Source organism: Neolamprologus brichardi, chromosome 16, assembly GCF_056152115.1.
Source record: "Neolamprologus brichardi isolate AB-2024 chromosome 16, ASM5615211v1, whole genome shotgun sequence".
NCBI lineage: Eukaryota > Metazoa > Chordata > Actinopteri > Cichliformes > Cichlidae > Neolamprologus > Neolamprologus brichardi.
Genome location: NC_142119.1, coordinates 24,790,391 through 24,812,500, shown reverse-complemented (window position 1 = coordinate 24,812,500; position 22,110 = coordinate 24,790,391). Strand labels below are relative to the sequence as shown.

The following is a 22,110-nucleotide window of genomic DNA, read 5'->3' as shown; positions in this document are numbered from 1 at the left end:
GAAAGACTTGTCTTTCAAAAACTTTAAACAAGCCGGGGCACCTTCTCCTCTAAATGGTGCGGTTACAACCACAAACATACGCACAAAACATTACAACAAAACAGGATTGTCTTTTTTCTTCTGCGGGACTGTAAAAGTGCATCAAGCACTCTGCTTAGGTGCAAAGACAGGGTGACTGTACTCTACTCAATTCATTATTCCACATCACCACATTAAAGAGGGAAACACTTCTTTCTGTACTATGTATTTATAATGTTCTCACCTGCAAAAAAACTACTTACTCATCATGCATTAATATCTTACTTTTATGATTGTGGCATATGTATGTCTGTTCCTCTTAGACACATTGATCAGTCTGGATGAAACTCACTGTACAACCTGCCTAGGGTACCAGGATTATCAACATGTTTATAGCTATGGGAATAATTATATAACACTCGAATCCTAATAATTTGTTTAGATTATGCACAGTAGCTGATCTATGATAAGTGTGCATCGTTTGTAAATACATTTTGCTCAATTTGTAGTGCAGTGGCACTTTGGGGCCACTGGAAAGTGCTGTCATCCATATTTGTTAATAAGTGTTCATCAAACAGTGATAGTAATAGTGTCTGATTGATTACCTCGTCTTAAACGTATGTGTATATTATCATTTGTTTTGTGTTTCTGATGAATGGATGGACTATATACACTCATGTAGTGAAGATAAAAAGAATAGCAGTAAGTGAAACTTAACATACGTGTCCGTTTAAATACATGATTGAAGTGAACAAGTGCTGCAGGCCTCGTTAGTAACAATAAAGATATATACTTTTTATATATATTTGTACTTTTAACTGACCTCTCTGGATGGTGATGCAGGATGTGGACTTGTAGAATGTTTTGATACTCTTATTTTAATTGGCTTTACACTAGTATTTTATTTTGAAAGATATTTGTGTTTTCCTACCTGACAGCTATGGATGGTCATGATTTACAAATATTTAAATGGTCATTAAGCTAAAAACTGAACTAGAATGGCAAAAGCCTGGCACAGCAAGGCAGTACATGAAGAATACTGAAAACAATATGTGCCTGAAATGCTCATCCTTACTACCGACAGGTAAGATTAATATTGTGGTAGTCCTAGATTTCATTCAGCTGCCTCCACATTGAGTCTCTCATCTGACACGCCGACCTCAACTTGCAACAAATAAGAGATCCGGTTCCCGTGTTACTATGCAGAGCAGAACCAGCTCCCCCATCTTGGGCTTTCCAGCTGCAGCTGGTGGAGCTGGATCCATCCACTGGAGATATTTTAGAGACTCACTGGAGATGCAGCTAAATGACACTGAGGACAGACATGATGGAGGGATGTTAAAAAAAAAAACATACTTACATATAACACCTTTAAGTAAAGTTGAATACCTCATATACGCACGGCATATAATGATCATTCCATGCATGTTAAATACATTTCTCACCCTTCACATACGTTAAAACAAAAATTAAAACACTAAAAGAGCGGTATCAGTTTGGCTTTGCATCTGAAATACTTACACATTTCATTTCTGTACTTACTTATGAACCCAAGACTACAAAACGCACATAATCCCTGCACTATTTTTTTTTTTTTACTCATGCATACATCGCTTATCTTTAAGGTGTTTTGAGTTCATCTACAGACTGAATTTGAATGATGATCGCCTCAGTAATGCTTACACATCCACCAGCCAGAATCTCTGCAGGAAGAGGGATGGTATCATCCTGGTTGGTGAACTTGTCTCTGACAAAATCGTTCACCTGAAGAAAAGAAGAAAAAAAAAAAGGAAAGAAGACACAAAGAAGAAGAAGAAGAAGAAGAAGAAGTCAGATGAGACACAATCGCAGTCTTGATGGCAGGGCATTAATGTTAACTTGTGGTTGCAGTCGCATCTTGATTGCAAAGTGTGTCTCTTCTTCTTTGCATGTTTTTTTCCCCCATTCACAATGAATCGTTCAGAACAACTTTTTGAGCACTCTAAGCTACGCAGTGGAATGACTTGCCGTGAGTTTGATAGCTTTCTCCGGGGCAACACCAATGAGCTGCGGGAGGAGACCTGCAAAATATTATTCATAGATACCATTAGAATACCTGACAGAGAGAGAGAGAAAGAAAGACAGTCTGGCTGGAAATGAATGCACATTTTTTTTTGTATCTTTGCTGAATGAATACATCCACTGACAGCTAGAACAATATAAGCTGCGGGGTTCTTGTGCGTGTAAAACAAACCCATAAATATTTACAGATGGTGCCTGATACAGCCGATGCACCAGCATACAAAGGTCCCACTGAAATTGAACAAAAGTCCCCAAAAATATGACACTGCTGCTCCATATGGGATCAGCATCGCGGAGACTTGATCTTGCTGTTAGCGGGGAACAGAGAGAGCTGTGTGGTCACGTACAAGATCGAGGGGGGAGGCTGGGTGCTACAGTGGCGATAACTGCCATACTGTTTCACCGTCTGTCCTTCATCAGGCCAGATAAACTTCTGAAGGAGCTGCTGAGTGACTGCTGCTGGTGTGCAGCCAGAAAACAGCCGAGCGTGTCTGTCTCTGAGTCAATCACCCTCTTATCATGTGCAAGAGATGAGGAAGGAGGGCAGGGGGACGCAGATCAGAGCAACAAAGCGCTGCAGTGGTAGAGGCAGCAGTAGATGGCAGTCTTGACTTCCCTCATATGAAAGAAGTGTTGTATATCACAAGCCTTCAGCACCATTATCACCACTCAGGCAGAGGCAGATCAGACACCGCTGCTGCTGTTGCTACATGAATACTGCTGGTCATTCTCCTCGGGCAACTCTCTCAGGTACTGAGATAATGAAAACGTGACCCCTGGGTGTTGCTTTATTCACTGCTGAACAGGGAGGGCAAAGGTTTCTGGTATCAATTAGCGAACCATGCTCCCGATATTAGCGCGCTGGCGAATGCTGACGCTTTCCCATCAGATGGTTTGTTTTGCACGACACCCACATGTTGGCTTGCACAGAGATTTCAGGTCTTTTCATTTACTGAAAAAAGAAATCTGTAAAGGATTACCTCTGTAAAAGCCGAAGAAGCCCTCGTAACGGAGCACTTTCTTTGCGCAGTCGAAGCTGTTCTTGTACATCAGCTCTCCTACAAAGGAGCCGGTGGAGCGCTGGTTCTGCATGCGCGTCTTCACCAGGTCAATAGGGTACACAGCCGTAGCGCCGGCAGCTGCAAACATTTTTTTTTATAAAAAAAAAAACACACACACACAATGAACTAGTTTTGGGGGCGGGGAGGGGGGGGGGGGGGGGGTTCCGCTATTTTGGACAGATTTTTTTTTTGAGCATCTAAACAAGTCAGAAAGCAAATTCAAATTTGACTTGTGGCAAATGTGACAAAAAGAGCTGCAGTTTGTTTTCTGATTTATGCAACTGGCAGACAAGAAAACCCAAAATGACAAAGAAACCCCCCTTTTTTTTCTCCAATCTAGACAAGCTAGTAAATGTTTGATCTTTGTGCTTCTAACAATGAATTACTATTACTTTTTAATTTATTTTTAACTCAATTAATTACCTGTTGATATTGGACAGCCCTTGGGCAGCCCTCTAGTGCATACAAGCCATCACTTTATTTATCTAGAGCCCTACACAACTGAGATGTACAGCAATAATTCTGCAGCTACATTTGGGGATGGTTTATCACTTCAAAGAAATCATCATAAAGCTTAGAGTAGGAAGTCCTGCAAAGTGGACGACTGGGTGAAAAATACAAGATGAAATCAAGTTTAATGAGAAGGATTTGTGGAAAAGTAAGGAGAGAAGAGTGTTGAAGCTTTTATGCTCTCTGTTATTTCAAAAGAATGCACCTTCGAGCCTTTATTGTTATTGTAAATAACTGTTAAAAATCGCGGTTTGGCGGGTGTGAACTTTCTCAACTCCTGAAGGGAAGCTTGCCAGAAAAAGTTTGAGCAACACTGCACTAAACTGTTGTTATCAGTTACACTCGCCATGTCTTGTTTGGCATCAAGGCCTGCTGTAATGATGATTCCCAAACATGCAAACAGAGAAAGCAGCACAGTGAGTGAGAAACAGCTCATTCCTGGTGGTTTCTCTGTATGCCTCATGACTTACAGTATATCTCTCTCTGACCTGGCCTGAATTGGCTTCTGCTGAATGACGACTGATAACTCTTTGCGTATTTAGGGAGAACAAGTGCACACACACACACATACAAAGACCGTGTTCCTATCTGAGGGGCAGTTATGTCAGAAGTTCCTTGTATCAGTCCCCCCCAGCGTAATTAGAGAGGGAGATTCCAGGGAGTGCGGTTCCGGAAGATTTGTGTCATTCCAAAGCTTCGACTCCAACGACAGCCTGGAGCCACGGTGGCACGGCAGCACAATGCCGGAGCCTCACATCACAGCCCTTCTCCCTGCAGGACAATGGTCGGCCCCGGGGCCTCGGCGCGGCAGCCAGCCGGCTAAGGTTACCGCTCGGGCGGGCTGGGGGCTCCGCCGCAGACATGTCACTCACCTCCAGCGATTGCGCCCAGAGAAAACCTGTAGGCAGACTCCGCAGCCTGGAGCCAGATGGGCCGAGACGTTTCGTGAGCGTGCTGTATAGGAGAAAAAGACACCAGCGGTCAAATGAATCTGGAGAAAGACAGGAGGGGGGATCAGACACTAAACATGAATCGGCTGGCTATTAAACTATAGCGAACCAGATACATTGTGGAAAGAAAAATGCTATAGAGTACTCAACGGCGGAGGAAGGCGATGGAATGCAGACATGTCACATAATGTCTGATTCATCATCAGCCTGTATTAAATGTCACAGACAGACTAGCTCTGGATACAGTAAATGACTGTGTGAACCTGCGGCTGAGTTTTCCACGCATGCGACATGTGGGAGGCTTTAAGCTAAAAAGGTTTTCTTTTATTTTTAAAACAAAGCATAATTTCTCCCTTATCCACTTGATCTCAGGATTGGTGTTTGATGTTGAAAGCAAAGGCCTTTGTTTTCACTGGGAACTGATTAGCCTCACAACCCTTTTCCATGTCCAGATAAGAATCTACATGAATATTACACGGTCCGAGCGAGACATCGTCAAATGTGTGTGCAAGTCGATGTATTTAGCAACTTCTCCTGCCAACAGATGAGCGGGGAGTGGAGAAGATCATTTTTTTCCTCTTCCCAGATGCTTCCACCCAGAGTTGCATGCTAACAAGTTCGAGGTCTTGATCAAAGGGTTTAAACAATTAGCCTACTTCCACAGAAGGGCAAGGCTGAGAATTGCAGCATCCCCCCCAAAGGAATCAAATTCCAGACCTCTGAGCATGAGTCCCAGGAGTGGCCTGAAAGCTCTGACCACAGCCTGATATAGAGCCGTGTTATCCGGTGGAGGCAGGAACTATTTTGTTCTCCCACATCCACCTTGACTCCCACTCCCCTCCTGCCATTAGCAGACTTTGCTAAAGGCTCCTAAAACTTCTCAAGCCCCACACTGATAAAAGCCTCTTATTAGCGTCTCAGATGTGTGATTGCAGCTGATGTGTATGTACAGCCATACTGAATAAAATAGGCAGTGCCTTTCATGGAGAGGCGCAACACAACAATCCATTCCTCCTCTATGACTATAATTGGAGTACTTTTATCTGGGAGTTAAAGAAATGCACTTCACAAGGGAAGAAAAACATGGGCACTCTGCTAATTCAGCGACTGAACAGTCTTCCTTTTTCTCGCTTCTTTCTGAGAAGGAAGCAGGGCGAAGAAGTGGGAAAGGCTTTGATGAAAGGCAGGAGGATGTGAGGTGTATTAGAGGAGACACTCAGGCTACCTGTCTGTGGCTCTCTGCTAGGTGGTATGGCATGTCTCCTTCCTCCAGCGGGGCAACTCTCTCGATGTCTGCGTGGTTCAGCCGCCTTGAGGGGGAGAGAGGAAGGGATTTAGTCCAGGAAAAAGCAGAAAGCCGTGCATCTACTCTGAGCGGCAGCCAGTGATGTAAGATTTTCCACAGACCTTTTACTGCCATATAACTTAAAGTTCCTGCTACTCGAGCTTATACACACAACAGACAAACAAAGCTGGAAGGGGCCCAATGAGTAAATGAAAGTGTTTTGTTACTAAATGCTGGAGATCCAAGTATCCCCCGCTGGTCTGACGCATCATAAAGACTGCATTCATGTTTTATGTGTGTCTTGCTAATCAGCCACTGGAGCAACCATTGTTAAACAGAATGAGCAATAACTTTATCTTTACGACCAATAAACAGATGTTTATAACATATTCATTCCATTCGTGTCGGCTTAGAATAAAAACACGAGCTTGCGTAAATGTAAATTTGAGGGAATAGCAGGAGAAGCTACCTGGGCGACTGCATTAATGACAGTGGAAAAGAACATTTCTGCACTTCTTTGGACTCCACGTCGAGTTTGGTTCGTTCCATTTCATGTATTCCCCACATATATGCAGGTCGGACTTTGGCAATTTAGGAAAGCATTAGTCTGCTAGAAATCCAAACTACATTTAAAAAATTACACAGTCAAAAACCACTCAAGTTAATCCAGGAGCTGGAATAATTATTTCTCCATTTATACACATAAAACAAACAAACAAACAAAAAATATTAAGGAAGTTTGTCCAAGTTTCTTTTTGTGCCCTTTTAATGAGAACATATTCATAATTTAGTTACAAATTTAAATGCCGCACTATGTACAAGAGCACTTTTTCAGCTTGTCCAACATGAACAGGTACAAATAAAAGAAACATTGTATATTACAGTACAAATATTCACTATTAGACATCTGTTTATTAGCATGTGTACTACTTTTTCAGTAAATCTATATGAATAATTATAAAACACTTATTAATGCTTCATATGCATGAAAACATTCTTCAATTTGTAGGTCATTAACTAAAGGTTTTCCATCAATATCCTCCTAGTGTTTTTCTTTATAATGTATGTTTTACTCAGGAGTCGGGATGGTCATTCTTCCTTAATAACACTTATTAAATACAGTCAAATGCAGTGGTTGCTGTTATAATAACGTCCCCCCACAGACCCGAGAACCGGGTCATTGCACTGTAATGTGTTCAGTATGGAACTGGACCAGGTTACCATTTACTCTTTCCCATTAGATTCACTTCACCATTTATCAGTTACGGTTAATAAACTGTGCTCTCACCTGCTTATCTATAAATATAAGCTTTTAATTTCAACCACTCCTTCCATTATGTTTAGCTAACTAGTTTTTTTTCTTAATATGCTCATGTTTGCTCAATAAATTCAACTTAATTACACCTTTAGTCAAGAATTTCCTAGTTTTTAAATCTAAATTTTCGATAGGTCTTTCAGTTGATTATCTATTATGCAGTGAGCTGACAACACTTTTAGTGGGGTGTACAACTTTTTTCCCTGTGTACTTGTTTATTTACTGATTTTTATCATTTACGCAATCCTGTTTTTATTTAAAATGAACTTTTCTGCACAAACCTATGGAAGCTTGTTTCTGCCACTTCTCAGTGGCAGAAACAAGCTTCCATACAAACCTGTCCAGGTCAATCAGTTCTTTAATTAACTGTATTTTCTTGCTTTTTTTTTGTAGTTGTTTTTTTTAAATGAGTTGAGCCTTTAGTTACTGTGAAAGTACTACTAGCGCTATTATTTGAGCATCACTGGTGTAACGTAATACAACTAAACTAGGGTTCATATTTTTTTTAAGAAATCTATATTAAGTGAACTTATAAAGCAGTTGAGTTATTGAGAGGTAATCTCTTAATGGCCTGCTAATTGGAAAATGTTTGAAATACTAATAAAGATTTTCCACATAAGCATGGAAATAAGCTAATGGTAAATACAAGTACCTTATTATAAACTGTTGTCCAGTAAAGTCTTGTTACTCTTCAGTGTAAACGTGTTTTAGCCTGAAAAATGTTCACTGACCAATAAACATCCACAGGTGACAACAGAATAACTGGAGATCTTACCCAGAGTGAGAGTGGAGACCAACGAGCTGATACAGGATGTCAATTTCCATCGGAGTGATTTGACCAAACTTATTTGCAGCATGAACAAACTCCTCTACAATTTAACAAAGACAGGAGACGATGCAGTCACACAAACTGGATTTCAAAGCGTCGCTGTGTCAAACATCAGACATGAGGCCGAGAGGATAAAAACATTAGTTCTTTTCTACTGGAGGTTTGTGTTATATAGTATTTGCAAATAATGTTCCTTGTATTTTTTTTTTCTTTATGTGGCTCTTTGTTGCAGAAAAATCTTTAAAACCATTAAAACCAGTCCTGTGTGCGCTTTACTTCTTCCTCGACTACCACTAACTGAACCACTCTCAGCAGCACCCTGCACGGCTCTGCTATATGGGATTTATATTCACTTCTTTACTGCTGCCTGCTGAGAAACTCCATTGCCATCAGGTGGTCGTTCTAAAAGGAAACCTAATGGTAGTTGTTGAGAGAGGGGAAAGAGTTTGTTATTCACTTCCTCCACACCTTTAGTTACAAGTATGCTCGAGGCGTACAATGATATACTTTTCAGTGAAGGACAGCAGACATGCGAGTGCTCGCTTAAAACTTAATGATATTTGACATGCTCGGCAACAAATAACAATAATTATTTGCAAATACTGTTTGCTCAAAGTCTTTTCTACAAGGCGAAATACCAATGAAGAAGTCTAAAGTTTGCATCTGAATGGGAAACACAACTGGGAACAGATGTGACTGACAGAACGACTATCAGTTACTCAGGTATACATGTGTGGGGAGGGGAGGGGATGATCTGATTACCAGATTGAAAATGTTCATTTACCTTAGTAATTTAGTGCTACAGTAAATGTTTCCTGAGTGTTCACTCACACCACTCTGTCAAGAAAGTTAAAATATGATCGAACATCTCACATCACATTTACGATGCAGACGTGATTATTTCGGGAGACGCTCGGCAGTACCTTTGGTGACGAGAGTGTCTTTGTGCGTGCCCGCCACCGTGCTGTAAATCTTGCGGATCAGCTCCATGTTGTTGAGGAGAGCATTGAAGGCATTGAAGTAGGAGAAGCTCACCATGTGGGAGGTGCTCCCTCCCGCAGCCTACAGCAAGACCAAAAGCCTGTCAGACCTACTGGATAGGAGGGACTACGGATGGATCTTATTATGTTCCTTCAAATCTTCCTTAACCAGCTAGATGACAGCAGCTCAGTAAGACATAAATCGCTAACACAGATTTCCGAGCTAACTGTGAATTCTTGTGTCACTGTTTAAAAAAGGAAAATGTAATAACTCAACTGAAACCAGATTCTCCTCGACAAACGGAGTCAGCATGTGGTGCCTGATGGTGGCCATGATGTCACTGAAGTCCAAGGCAGTGATGGTGCCGCTTTTGCTCTTGTCTTTTTGTGCAAATGCCTGGCGGGCGTGCTCAAGCTGCAGCTCCTGTAGCACACACAGACACACAAGGTTAAGATGCTAAAAAGGTTAAAAAAAAAGAAAGAAAAAAAGCAGAGTGCGTTCCCAGAACCTTGGAATAAGAAAGTACAATAATATCAGTGTTAAACAGATGTGAAAGTCATGAGATGTGACCGTGTTAGACAGATTTTTTTTGTTAATAGCAGTCGTTTCTCCAGAGACTAATGAAAACCACGTCCCGGGTAGTCTGATCCCGCATTCGAGCTGAGCGGCTGGCAAGGCGGCCGGCAGGTGTGTCCGCAACAAGATGATTCAATATGACAACCGTGCAATCAGAAGAGGATGCAGGGGAGGCTGACCCCGGGTCAGTGTCTGCTGTCAAAGCTCATCGCGTATAACCAGAGGACTGTGGAGGAACTCCAACACCGAGGTGCTTCTTCATCCTCATATTCTTGTTCTGATAACCTAATCAGTGGATTTATTCTATTCTATTCTATTCTTTGCTGATTAGAATGCTCAAAACTGGTCATGATACTCATTACACAAACAAGTACTTTTTTTAGACTTACAAACACTCTGTGAACTCGATGAAGTTTCACATTCCTGTGAAAGAGCCCTAACTTTCAATAACAATCGGATCTACTTGCATCAATTTCAAGTAACGCTTAGAAGAAATGTAATGTGCTCGGACATGACAGAAAACAAGACAATAAAAATGATACATATAGATGAAATTCCGCACGCACAGGAGTGTTTGGTGTAGCGGTGGGAAGCTCCAGTCAAGTATGATAAACCACAAAGCGCTCTGAGAGATCCCACACTGAAGTGGAGACAGAGTGCAGCCTGCATAACTTTTGGACCACCCAGCTTCTGCCTCAGACCACAGCCCTCGACTCTGAACCAGATCGCTGCACTAGCCCCGCTCCCGCTTTTTCTTTTTGACAACACACACGCACACACACACACACACACACACACACCGGGAAATAATCAATCAAGCAAAATAGCGATTTTTGGGCATTTTTTTAAAGTTTAACAGTGAAGCGAAGTTAGGAAGGAGAGAGAAAGTAAGGGAGGACACATAGCAAAGGGCTGCATACTGGATTCAAACCTGGGCCACTGCATGTCAGCTGTAACTGTATGGGCGCCTGCTCAACAAGTGGGCTAAACTGGTGCCCAACTTTAACTGTCTTAATGGCACAACAGGCTCCCTCAAACCACCAGAACTGCTCATTACACTCCCCTCCCTTTTAGTCATGCCAACTATATCCATGGCATATAGTCCAATGTGACCCCAAGTGGGATGAAATCCCCACAGGAGAAATGTCTTCATATTTTCTGATGCTATTGAAGCACTTTTGGCTGCTTTTCTGTACAAACTGTTTACTTTAAATACAGAAGATACTAAATTAACCTCCTATGACCCGAACTCTTCCATTTCTCTTTGATATTTGGGCAGATTGGGCCCGATGAATGTAAAAACAAAGAATTACCAGCTTTTTTTTTTTTACCTTATTTTTGTTTTTAAGAAAAATAAGAGCCACATATGAGGATATTCGTTTAAAGTTTTGATAGAACAGCAGCAGTATAATGTCCTCGTAAGTGGATATCAGGCCCATGTAGAGCAAAATTGAGTATTTTGGTCTAAATAACCCAAATTGCAATGTCCACATATGTGGACGACAGGTCCTAGGAGGTTAATCAGATTTAGATGAGAAAGTTGGATTTTGTTCATTAAGTATTATCTTTAAAGACGTTTGCACTTATTTAGAGGGGGCATGTTCTTAAATTAAAAAAAATGTCATATGAAAAGAGCGTGAGATGTATATTTTACACTTTCTGGAATAGTGACGTTGTTGTGTGTTTTTTAAAAACCTTTTGATAGATGCTACTTTTTAGACTAAGCAAAAGAAAAGTGGCTCCTCTGAACACAGATGTACACATGTAGATAGTGCAGGGGTCACTTCTGTTTCACTGGAAGATGCATCAACGCGGCTGCCATGTTTGACAGGGAATGCAGTTTTCCGTAATATATATTGCATATATGTCTACAGAGGCCACAAGTCAGCATTAGTTTTCAACTTTTTTTCAGTCCACCATTCCATATTTATAATATTATTGTTTCCATAACAAAATACTGGCAGCAATCATGGCAGTTCTAATGTTTAACATGTTTCCATCCATTCATCCTTTTTCCTAACTGCTTAGTCAATTTTGAGTCACATGGTGGCTGAAGCCTATCCTAGACGATATCTCATGTGATCCTGGGAGAAATCGCGCGCTTGCACTTTCACATCTACAGCCAATAAACAATTTGCCTAACGTGCATGTTTTTGGACTGGAGGTCAAAGCCAGATTACCCAGAGCGAACCCACACAGTCACAGGGAGAACGTGCAAAGCCAGGCAGCAGGTTCAAACCCCAAACCTTCTTGGTGTGAGATGAGAAACTACCACCCACTGCTCCACCATACAGCTTAACATTTGGCAGGAATTTAACCAATCTGCTTGTCTGTAATATTCTGCCCAAAAAAAGTTTGTAAAAATTAAAAATTGATCTAATAAATCTCGTCATTACAAAGAGAGAACTGTGAACGTCAGACATGTAATGAAAGCTGCAGAAGACTCTCCTCCCCAGTTGTCTCTGTCTCCTAACAAGTTCACACGAACAATGGTGTGCAGCTTTACATGTTTTTTTGTAGCCACAGCTGATGTACATGAGAAGGTCAGCTGTTGCTTAGCACAATAACACCAACAGAGTTAGAGCCAATTTAAATGACAGAAGGTAGTGTTATTTAATATTGAGTCAGCCTAAAAAGAAGGACCAGTCTACCAACTGAGATATGAAATGAACCACCCCACCGCCCCACCACTCCGAGCAAGATGGCAGCAGCAGAGATACAAATTTCACAAGCCTAGATGCAGCTTCTGTTATCTGGCTTCTGTAGACGTAACATACACAGCACGAAATGTAAAATCATTCCTTTAATTTTAAAAATGGACCGATGCTCATCTGTGAAATTTAGCTCATTCCTTTAACACGCTGCACATCAGTTTTGACATGAAGCTCCAAGATAAAAATACATACCTGCAGAAATTGGGTGAACTCTGTGTAGCTGAGGTTCTTGTTCCTTTCATGGCCAAAGTGTAGCCTGATGAACTCACAGTCCCAGTTAAAGGGAATGTGATGATGGACTGTAGTCTGGCTGAAGATGTCACGTACATTCTCTGGAAGAGAGAGGCCCGAGTGAGCAGTAACAAAAGACAGAAGGAAAAACCTGCAAGATGAAGCTGTAATGTCCATCTCGCGCGCTCATTCCCTTTGCAGAGAACCCAGTTAAAGGAGATGAAAGAGTCAGTTTGGATGGCGAATCTGAAGTGGCTGTTACATTTTGAGGGTCGTGAGTCCTTCCAGGAAATTTTCTGTACAAGTTCTACTCTCAATTCCAGCTGCCTTTATGGAGGCTTATTGCACAGAAAGAGCACGACAGCAGCTTCTTTGTAAGACTCTCTCGGTTTATGACAGACTGGATTCATGTCGAATGGGGCTGCGTATAATGTGATGTTTCACACAGCTCATTGCAGCACTGCCCAGAGACGAGACCTTAAAAAGGTCTCACTGCTAGCATATTTAATACTCTAAAGAAGAAGCCCCCAAAAGCTCTGATACTCCCCTAGTTATTGACTATACATGCTTACACACAAAAAAAGAACTTCTACAGTGTTTAATCATCCCCACCCCAGTAGTTTCTTAGTGTTTTTCATCATTATGTCATCAATGTTTTCTTTCAACAAGAAGCACTTAAAATTCATTTTAATTATCTACATCAGGTCTACATCTTAAGTCAGACGTAGGTATAATAACATTATCCAGTTTAAATTATCCTCTGTGCTGAAACACTGACATTAACTACCATGTACATACCAAATGAGATGTTCCCTGTACCAGTCTTGTCAAACAGCTGAAAGGCAACTATGAACAGGGCATCGGGGGCACATAGAACGGCCTCAAAGGCCAGAAACTCCTGGAAAGAGATCAATCTGTTTGGAGAAGAAAGAAAAAAATGAATGATGAAACATATATGGATCTTCAATATCAGTCTGTGTCCAGGACACGGACTGATGTTGAGGACAAGGCGCAAAAAGCATTACAGGTATATGTTTTATAGCCGAGCTTCAGTTTTCATTCTTAGCAACAACACAAACTAGCCAATGAAATAATGTTACTAACACTGGCTACACATTGATATATACACACGCATATCTATCTATCTATCTATCTATCTTCTTTATTTATCAGTGAAGAAAAGAAAACGTTTGACAGGTTGTTGATGTACTAAAATAGATATCTGCTTATAGCAAAAAAAAAAAGAAAAAGAAAAAAGATAAAAGATCTAAGCATAACAACCTTCATCGCACGATTTGTTCTTACTCACCCATCCTTGGTGGTGTCAGCCACTCCGGCTATCAGCTCCACAGTTTTGGGATTGTGTTGAGGCTGTGTATGCAGACCCAGGTAATGCTGCACAAAGTCCTTGGGGGTCATGTAATGCTCTCCATCCTGCACCACGTTGGCATACTGCAAAGAAGAAACAGACAAGCTATAAACAAGACTCAGTGTGGATCCATATGTGCATTTAATTGGAGAACCAGTAAGGCTGAAATTTTACTGTGTGCATAAAAAGAGGAAGATGTGGACATATCCCTTGTCTCAGTAACAATACGATGCATCCCGCTTCCTTTAACAGCATAAAGGAATCTAAGTTTATCGGCCCTATAGAGCATTTTAAGCATATATATAAAGCTTTGCCACAGCCCATAATGACAGGCAGCATTGAAAAAGCATCTCTGAGCTTTGTCATCTCTTGACTTCATTCTAACCATGAATCTCATTCTCGTACAAAAGACATGTTGCTACACACATAACAGACAATGATGCATGCCGTGCCACTGAAATTGCAAAGAAAAAAAAAGAAAAAGAAAAAAAGAAGTGTTATTGTGTGAGAGGAACACTGTATTACAATGATTTACCCCTTACTCATTCAGAGCAACGCTGCTGACAGCCCCTCTCTTTTTCAGGAACACCCTGTTCCCACTCACACACTTGCACACATTCAAACCTGGGAGCTGCAGTACAATCTGCTGGCCGCTGAGCAGCTCCAGTGGCCTCCGTGTGAGAGGTTCAAGGCCTTTCTCAGGGGCTCCTCAGGGATGGGAAAATGTTTGTTTCACTCATCTCACCAATCAGGGACTTGAACAGGCCCGCTTATCCAAAGTCTTAAGTTAGCAGGATACATTTTTCTATGATGTTCTATGTTGTTTTATCCTGTACAGTGGTGTGAAACGCGCTGTGCCACAGTATACTATGTAGAGATTTATTTGAGCGTGAACATCTATGGATGCTATGTGTTTTGGGGGTATATGGTGTTACAGGGCTAAACACAAGTCTAATGAGGACGGTTGCTTTGGTATTCCGGTCTCGAGGTGATACAACTGGGCAGCCAATGTGCGAGGCCTTGCATGTTGGAAGTAATAAAGATATGTCCCACTGTGCCACTGTGGGTACTCCGTGAGACCTCAGCTGTTAAAAAGATACCCCTTTCCTATCTGTTGTTCTTCAGTTGTGCAGTCAGAGACAAATTAGCTCAACAAAACATTATGTTTAAAAAGTCCCCACAAATACCAACTCAGACAAAAGTAGCCTGCAAGGCTTCTAGTATCTCCTTACATGCCCCAGTATGGCATAACCATCCTTTTAAACCTAGTCAGCTGAATAGGGCATGTTCAGCCTGGAGAGCAAAAGATACTGCAACTCTGACAGTTTGCATCCTTCCAAATTTACATTTTTTTTTCATTACCTTCAAATTAGACACTCTTAATGTCCAAGTTTGGTCAGCAGCTTGTTAACAGAGTTTTGGGAAGAAGCAATATCCCTTATTCATAGGTGTTCCAACACCACATGGTAGTTTGATTTAGTACAAGGTGATGCATAGCCTGTATTACTCCAAAACCAAAGTGAACCTCATCTTTCCATCAGTATCTTCTCCATGCAACAGTGCCTCTCACCAACTTTCTCCAGAGAAATTAAATCTCGGACGACAACTCAGACGCTCCATAGAAATTCCAGAGCTTCCACCTGACATGCAGATTGAAACTCTAGGAATGATGACTACCAAGAAACTATAGCGGCAAAGATTGAAAAATTGTCCAAAATTTTAAAAATAAAAAAAATTAAGTGGTGTAAATCCTTGCTGTTTCATGATATACAATTCTAACCTCCAAATCTACTTTCAATTAATAAAATGCATATAACAGAGCCTTGTGTTGCAAATGTGTTTTACTCCACTCTGCTGACGCAAAGCATGCAATACAGTGCCGTGCTGAACGTGAGATCTGGGTCACGCTCTAAGACATAAGGTCATTTTTAGAGCCCGGGTTGGTTTTCAAGTTGGAGCAGAGATAGCTCTGGGAACACAAACACCACATGAACTGGCAACAGAAAGGCCACACTCATGGGCCCGAGCCAAGCTCAGACAGAGAGAGTACGACATGAACCCAGCTGAGAGTGTGGGAGGAGACCTCCACGCCAAGTGTTTTCAGGACAATTCAACGCACTCTGCTGAATTAATCTTTTTAAGTGAAAATATTAATTCCGAGCAATTTATTGCCACATTTCTCCATCACATGATTGTGTATCTATTCACCCGCGCAGTAGGCCTCAAGTAGTTCTTAATCAAATTATACAGGCAGTCAGAATGAGCTTCCAGTAATTAACTCTTCCACCTGAATATGCAACACAAATTACGCAGCCCTGTTCTAGCAGAGTGAAGAGATGTTCAGGGACCATAAGGTGACTTAAGAAGTTGACACTCCAAACAAGACCTGTTGGGGGTAAACAAACTAACATCCTAATGCTGGGAATTGGTTGTCTCGGAAGAACGAAGAGTTTTCTTTTAGTTTAGAGAATTCTTTAAGTTTTAAAGATAAAAAAATTAAATAAAGAACACACACACTCTGCACATGCAGAAAGTTAAAGCCAAGGACGAATCTCTGTAGTAGCTGATCCATAATTAGTCAGAGTATTTTTGTGACCTTTACAGAGCTACGTGTCCCTGTGGACGCCACACAAACTACTCACTCACTGCACCAGTAGGCTTTTTAAAGTATTTGTTTGATTTCATACCAGTTAGTATTAGAAACAGTTTTAATCCTGTGAGCAAGCCTTACCTTCAGAAAAACAGTCTTCAAGTCTTGGGGGTCTGCCCTTTTGGTTGCTTGCACCTGTAACACACAAGTTGGAATTTGTTATGAAAAGCAGCTGAAAAACTGACCATACTACGTTAATGCCTGTAGTTTTTGGAGCTCCAGCAGGCAACTCTACCATCAATAAAGCTGAAGTTCAGTCTGTCACAGTTTAGCTTTGATTTTTTCCCCCTTTTTACGCATCGATCACAGACCACTAACAGCAACAGCCTGGCACTGCATATGGAAGTAGCCGTGCTGCGATCTTTTCAGACAGCAAAATCCCATCAAATCTCCCAGAATAAGAAAAAAGCAGCAGAGAAAAAGAAATTACAGCTGTCTCTGCGAGGCCAGGAGAGATGCGCCTGTGTAAAGATGCAGAGCTTAAATAAAAGGATGGGGGGAGGACACCGCTGCGTTTCAGACTAAGGATTTAAAACCAAGCGTCCGCGCAGATGAGCCGTCCTCGGCATCCGACAGCGCAAAGCTCGCGGCCGTTTTATTGCCTTTAAAAATTATTATCTGATAAGAAATATTGACGGAGTCACCTTGACCGCCATGCTGGATGTGACGTCAGCCGCAGTGGACTAGCGCAGGCGCTGGGCATCGGGACGACAGCGGAGGTCCGAGACAGCGCACTATTTTTAGCCAGATTGTTGTCCTTTTACTGTGAACAAGGCGCAGCTGAGATGGACGCTCCGGACAGAGACACTTGGTCAGCCGATGTGTTACAGCATTTCCGGTCTGCACGGGGTCAAGTGAGGACACGCTGTACTGTGTGGTAGCCCTGCACATAACAAACAGCAGGACAGAGGGGTGAAAAGAACAAATGTGGATAAAGTCTCTAAACCGCATTTTTTTAATGCGTTATTTATTTAATTATTGGAAAAAATCATATCGTGAAATGAAAAATGTCCAAAAGAATTTTCCATAGTTCATATTCTAATAATAGTCTACTCGGTTTGGGATAATATAAAATAAAGAGAGAGAATCGTTTTGGCGAAAGTGATCATATATGCTTAAAACCTCCACGTAAAAATACAGTTTCAACAATCAACTATCATATTTGTGTGTAGCCATGGTAAAATAAGTAAAAATAAATAAAAATTACACCCCACGTCAATTCTAAGGGTTTATATGTCAGGACATAAAACATTTAAGTAAATGTATCCTTATCAGTCTCTCACATCACTGAAGAACATTGCTTCAGTTCACTGTTTTTATGCACAGCTCTCTTAGATCCCACCACAGCTTTTCAGTCAGGTTGGGATCTGGTGTCTGGGCCATTGCAGCAATATGACTCTTTTTCAGTCATTCTGTTGTAAATTTTCTACTTTGACCATTGGATCGTTGTCCTGGTGGATGATCCAGTTTTGTCCGAGCTTTACCTGCCAAACACGTAGCCTCACCTTTGACTCTAGAATACTTTAGTGCACATCGGTGGTCTCAGTGACTTCTCTATAGGTCCTGTGGCTGCAAAATAAGCCCAAATCGTCACTCCTCCATTGTTTCCTCAATTGCATTATTAATATCTGGTCTTTGGTCTTGTCTGTCCAAAAGACATTTTACCAGAAGTTTTTCAGATGCAGCTTTCCAAACCTAAGCTGTGCTGGCATGTTCTTTTTTGGGAAAACCCACCAACCCTTCCAAACAAGCCTTACTCAAGGCATTTTACGCTGTAAAATAAAAACCCTGTCGTATTAGAGAGAAAACTCCAACAATGACATGATTGCCTGTGAACTTGAATTAAATGACAGTGGGAAGGAAAAACACCCTTTTAACAGGAAGAAACATCTGGCAGAACAAGGTTCAGGGATGGGCAGCCATCTGCCTGGGGTGAGGAGATATTGGTGGAACCACATCAAAAGTCACCAGCAGAAACTAATGAAACCACATTTCACTTATTGTTGGTTCTTCTTCAGTTCCAACAACATTTAATACATCCTGAAATGTCATCGATGGTTGGCCAACAGTTGCGTATAGTCTAGCTCATTGGGACTCTCAGGGTAAAACATCTGGCAAACATGTTTCACTGTAACATGAATCATTTTAGCAGCTCTGGTTAGGCTGCCTCCTCCAGTTCCCTCACAGATAAGAGAGCTGGTAGCTAGTAGTTGAGTTTGAGGTCCTGCTTTGGACTCGACTTGGAATCAGACAAAAATGGGGGTTCAGAAAGGTGGTTCCTCACAGGTTTATAGGTTGACTAGGTTTTGTTTTTCTATAATGTTACTCAGTATAACAGTAAATTTTTAAAGTGCAGTCTTTAGCTGTAATTGTGTGTCTTTATCTTTGTTGTGGTGCTGTTATAATTCTTCTTCTGGATGGCTCCCTTAGGGGTCACCAAAACAGGTAATCTGATCATCTATCACACCAACCCTCTACACGTCATCCTTTACTACATCCATAAACCTTCTCTGTGGTCTTCCATTGGTACTACTTTAACTGATCCCTTTCATTTGAATCTATTTATCCATTTCATAATGATAATGTGTCAGTCCTGGTGCTACTGACAAAGCAACAGCACAGATAGTCTTTCAAAGGCTTGAGTCCTTGGAAGGACCCGAGACTACCACAACCAGGTTGAGTGAGAACCTATACATACAGAAGAAGCCCTTTTCTTTCAGCTTCTTGTTTTTCTGGTTTTAAGGTCTATGATAAGGTTTATTTAGTTTTGAAAAAGTTTTTTTTCCACATAAAGGACTGATGGATTTCCGTGTGCAACAGGGAAATGCAGTTAAATGCAACATTTCCCTCCAGTTACTGATGTATTATTTTATCCAAGTGTCATGGCCTTGAAAGGCAATGGCAGTTTGCAGTCCCTGAAGCAGAACCTGAGACTTGACAGTTTATAGTTCTACAGTTTTATTTGCATTTAATTAGGAGTGACAAGTGAAATGTGGAGGGGATTGGCGGGACTGGAGAGAGAATTAGTCCAGGCCAAACTGTGAGTCATCGATTGCTTAATAGTGCAGATCAGTATTCTTACTTGGAAGAAGGAGAACACAAGGAGGGAGCCACTGGTCAGGTTTCTGTGGGAATTCAGCACCACTGGAGGGCGAACAAGCAGGTGAGTGAGAGAGGTGAGTGTTTGGCCAGAATCTTCCAGATGAAATAGACCAGTTTTGTGGAAACAGGTAAGTGAATCTTGGAGGGAGTGTGCTTTTAAGTTGTACAAGAACGACTGGAAAGCAAGACAGTAAGGATGTAAGCACTGCGTAAACTCAGGGGGGCACTAAAACCACGAAGGAGCCTGATTACTGTTCTACAATAAACAGCAATTTGGCAGAGACGGAATGCTGGAGCTGGTCCTTAAATTCAGTTAGATGATGAGTCTGATACAGCAGGCACAGGAGGCCCCACCTGCAGGTGAAGCCCAGGCATGTCCAGACCATCCATAAACTAAAGAGCAGTGTTAGAACAGAGGAAAACTACTGACGAGTGTAGGTCGCACCCAAGTTTTTGAGTATTATCTGATATATGTTAACATAGTTTAGTCAGTGTTCCTATTATTTTGTGCTTAGTCATAGTTATAACATATCAATAAATGCCAGGGTTCAAACTAATAACCTTACAGCTTGGCCATATCATTTTATTATCTGAGCTACTTTTGCTAACCACTGCCACGCCACTAACGCAGCCAATTCAAATGCAAACTATTGAATACGCTAGTAAATGTCTACAAGAGAAATTCCTGCACAAAACATTTTTAATACTGTTATATTTCCCCCCTTTCTCCACAGCGAGGACCTCTCCAAAAAAGGGGGAAAAAAGTCCAAACGACTGTAGTTTGAGGTTCAGGGATCAAGCAGCATGCATTGCCTCCATGCAGACACAATTTGTTACCTAAGGATTGTAAAAGGTATAGTATTGTTCAGGAAAAGGATAATCTAGTGCTGATAGTGTGGTAGAGGTAAAATTACAGTGGCTTAAACATGACTGGGTAGGTCATTCATTGGTGCACCTGGAGGACAGAATAGCTTAGGCTGGGATGATAGCACAACATTACCTGGGCTCAGAGGGATGTTCAGAATTGCACTTTTCCCTAGAGAGTAAATTTCTGTTTATTTCATTGAGATATCACAGTAGTCTAACCTAACCACTTTCTTTATTCTCAACAACTTCAATGTCCAAATATGTCGGACTTTTATCCAAAATGTGCTGTTTTCCCCACATTTGTATGACAGTAATCAGCTGTGCATGTGGTGTGGGATGATTTCCCCTCAGGCTTTCATTTTACTGGATTTATTTTTATTTTTTGAAGAAGAAAGAAAATACACAAGTTAAACACAGCAAATTACTGCCTTGACTCAGTAAAAAAATGCCTTTAACTGGTTGTTTAAGTCCACTGGTTTTTACTCTTATTTCACATAATAAGTATAACTCTGATAATACTTTCTTTTGTTTTTTTTCTTAGTCATAATACATTTAGATAGATATTTAGATGTTGAAACATCACCATTTAATTCTGTTTATATGTCATCACATAACACATCTGAACCACTTAAATTTCAGTATTAAGATTTGTGACTGATCTGAGTTGGAAATTGTATAGGTGAAAGTCAAAACTGTCTGGTCAATAAACCTCATTCTTGTAATTTTAATAATATTAGTATCATATCTTTGCCTCTTAGAGTAATGCAGCTTTAATATCATACTTAAATAATTGGAGTTAGTAATAATAAAGTTAGGCTACCTTCATTCATTATCATCATTTGCTAAATTTTAAAGATATGTGACATAACTACTTATCATTTGTTTTTCTTCATGTGAAAAAGAAATGAATACCCCCATTATACAATAGCTTGTAGAAACAGCTACATAAGCAATAATTTTCTGGTAAAGGTAAATATGTGTATATCATGTGTGTTTAGTTTTAGCCAAATGGGGTGCTGTGCATTATGGCCAAATATCTTATGTTTAACATTTTACATACTATCTGAGGCCTGTACAGTCTGAGATGGAACTCTTGGGTTTTCTGCAGTTTTCCTGAGCATTGCAAAGCCTGAAATTGGTTTGAATTTAATAGAATGTCCACTCCTGGGAAGTGAGTTAACACACACATGAATGCTCCAGTCCAGCAAAATGCCAAAAGTTCTATTTTTTATAGGGATGGACACACTTGCTGATCAAGTTCATCAAGTGTTTATGAAAAAAAAGGCTATGAGAAATTACAATACTGTGTAGTATGTTAATAGCTAAAAAACAGAAAAGTGTTCCTTTAAGAAAAAAAAAAGAAGAAACGGATAATCACTTTGATGAAACGATGAAAAGAAAGTTACATTCGGAACGTATCTCAGTTCAGTGTTATTTTTATTTGGCGTGTAACGATGTAATCTTCACTTTTTTAACTTTTAGTTTAATATTGTTTTCAGATATTCTGTTTTAAATCTTGTAATAACTTACAATACGTTGTTGATATTTTGTGAAAGAAAAACTTTAAATGCTTTAATTTCTTTTACACTTT

General features: G+C 40.7%; 1 protein-coding gene across 2 annotated transcripts in view; it reads right to left on the bottom strand.

Annotated features, from left to right (window-relative positions):
- Nucleotides 1–17,342, bottom strand: part of LOC102777354 (electrogenic aspartate/glutamate antiporter SLC25A12, mitochondrial-like) — a 22,892-nt gene extending 5,550 nt beyond the window's left edge. Inside the window, exons 1-13 of one of the 2 annotated variants that reach the window (XM_087853233.1) lie at nt 17,195–17,342; nt 16,632–16,685; nt 13,841–13,983; nt 13,330–13,445; nt 12,493–12,632; nt 9,287–9,433; nt 8,953–9,091; nt 7,976–8,069; nt 5,826–5,910; nt 4,523–4,604; nt 3,060–3,218; nt 2,026–2,078; nt 1,702–1,782 (exon numbers count right to left, since the gene is read on the bottom strand). In XM_087853233.1, the coding sequence (XP_087709359.1) occupies nt 1,702–1,782; nt 2,026–2,078; nt 3,060–3,218; nt 4,523–4,604; nt 5,826–5,910; nt 7,976–8,069; nt 8,953–9,091; nt 9,287–9,433; nt 12,493–12,632; nt 13,330–13,445; nt 13,841–13,983; nt 16,632–16,685; nt 17,195–17,206 (1,305 nt within the window). In that variant the 5' untranslated portion in view covers nt 17,207–17,342. Of the gene's footprint in view, nt 1–1,701; nt 1,783–2,025; nt 2,079–3,059; nt 3,219–4,522; nt 4,605–5,825; nt 5,911–7,975; nt 8,070–8,952; nt 9,092–9,286; nt 9,434–12,492; nt 12,633–13,329; nt 13,446–13,840; nt 13,984–16,631; nt 16,686–16,785; nt 16,965–17,194 lie in introns of those variants that run through there. The other variant, XM_087853234.1, reaches the window with a different exon arrangement.
- Nucleotides 17,343–22,110: the final 4,768 nt, after the last annotated feature.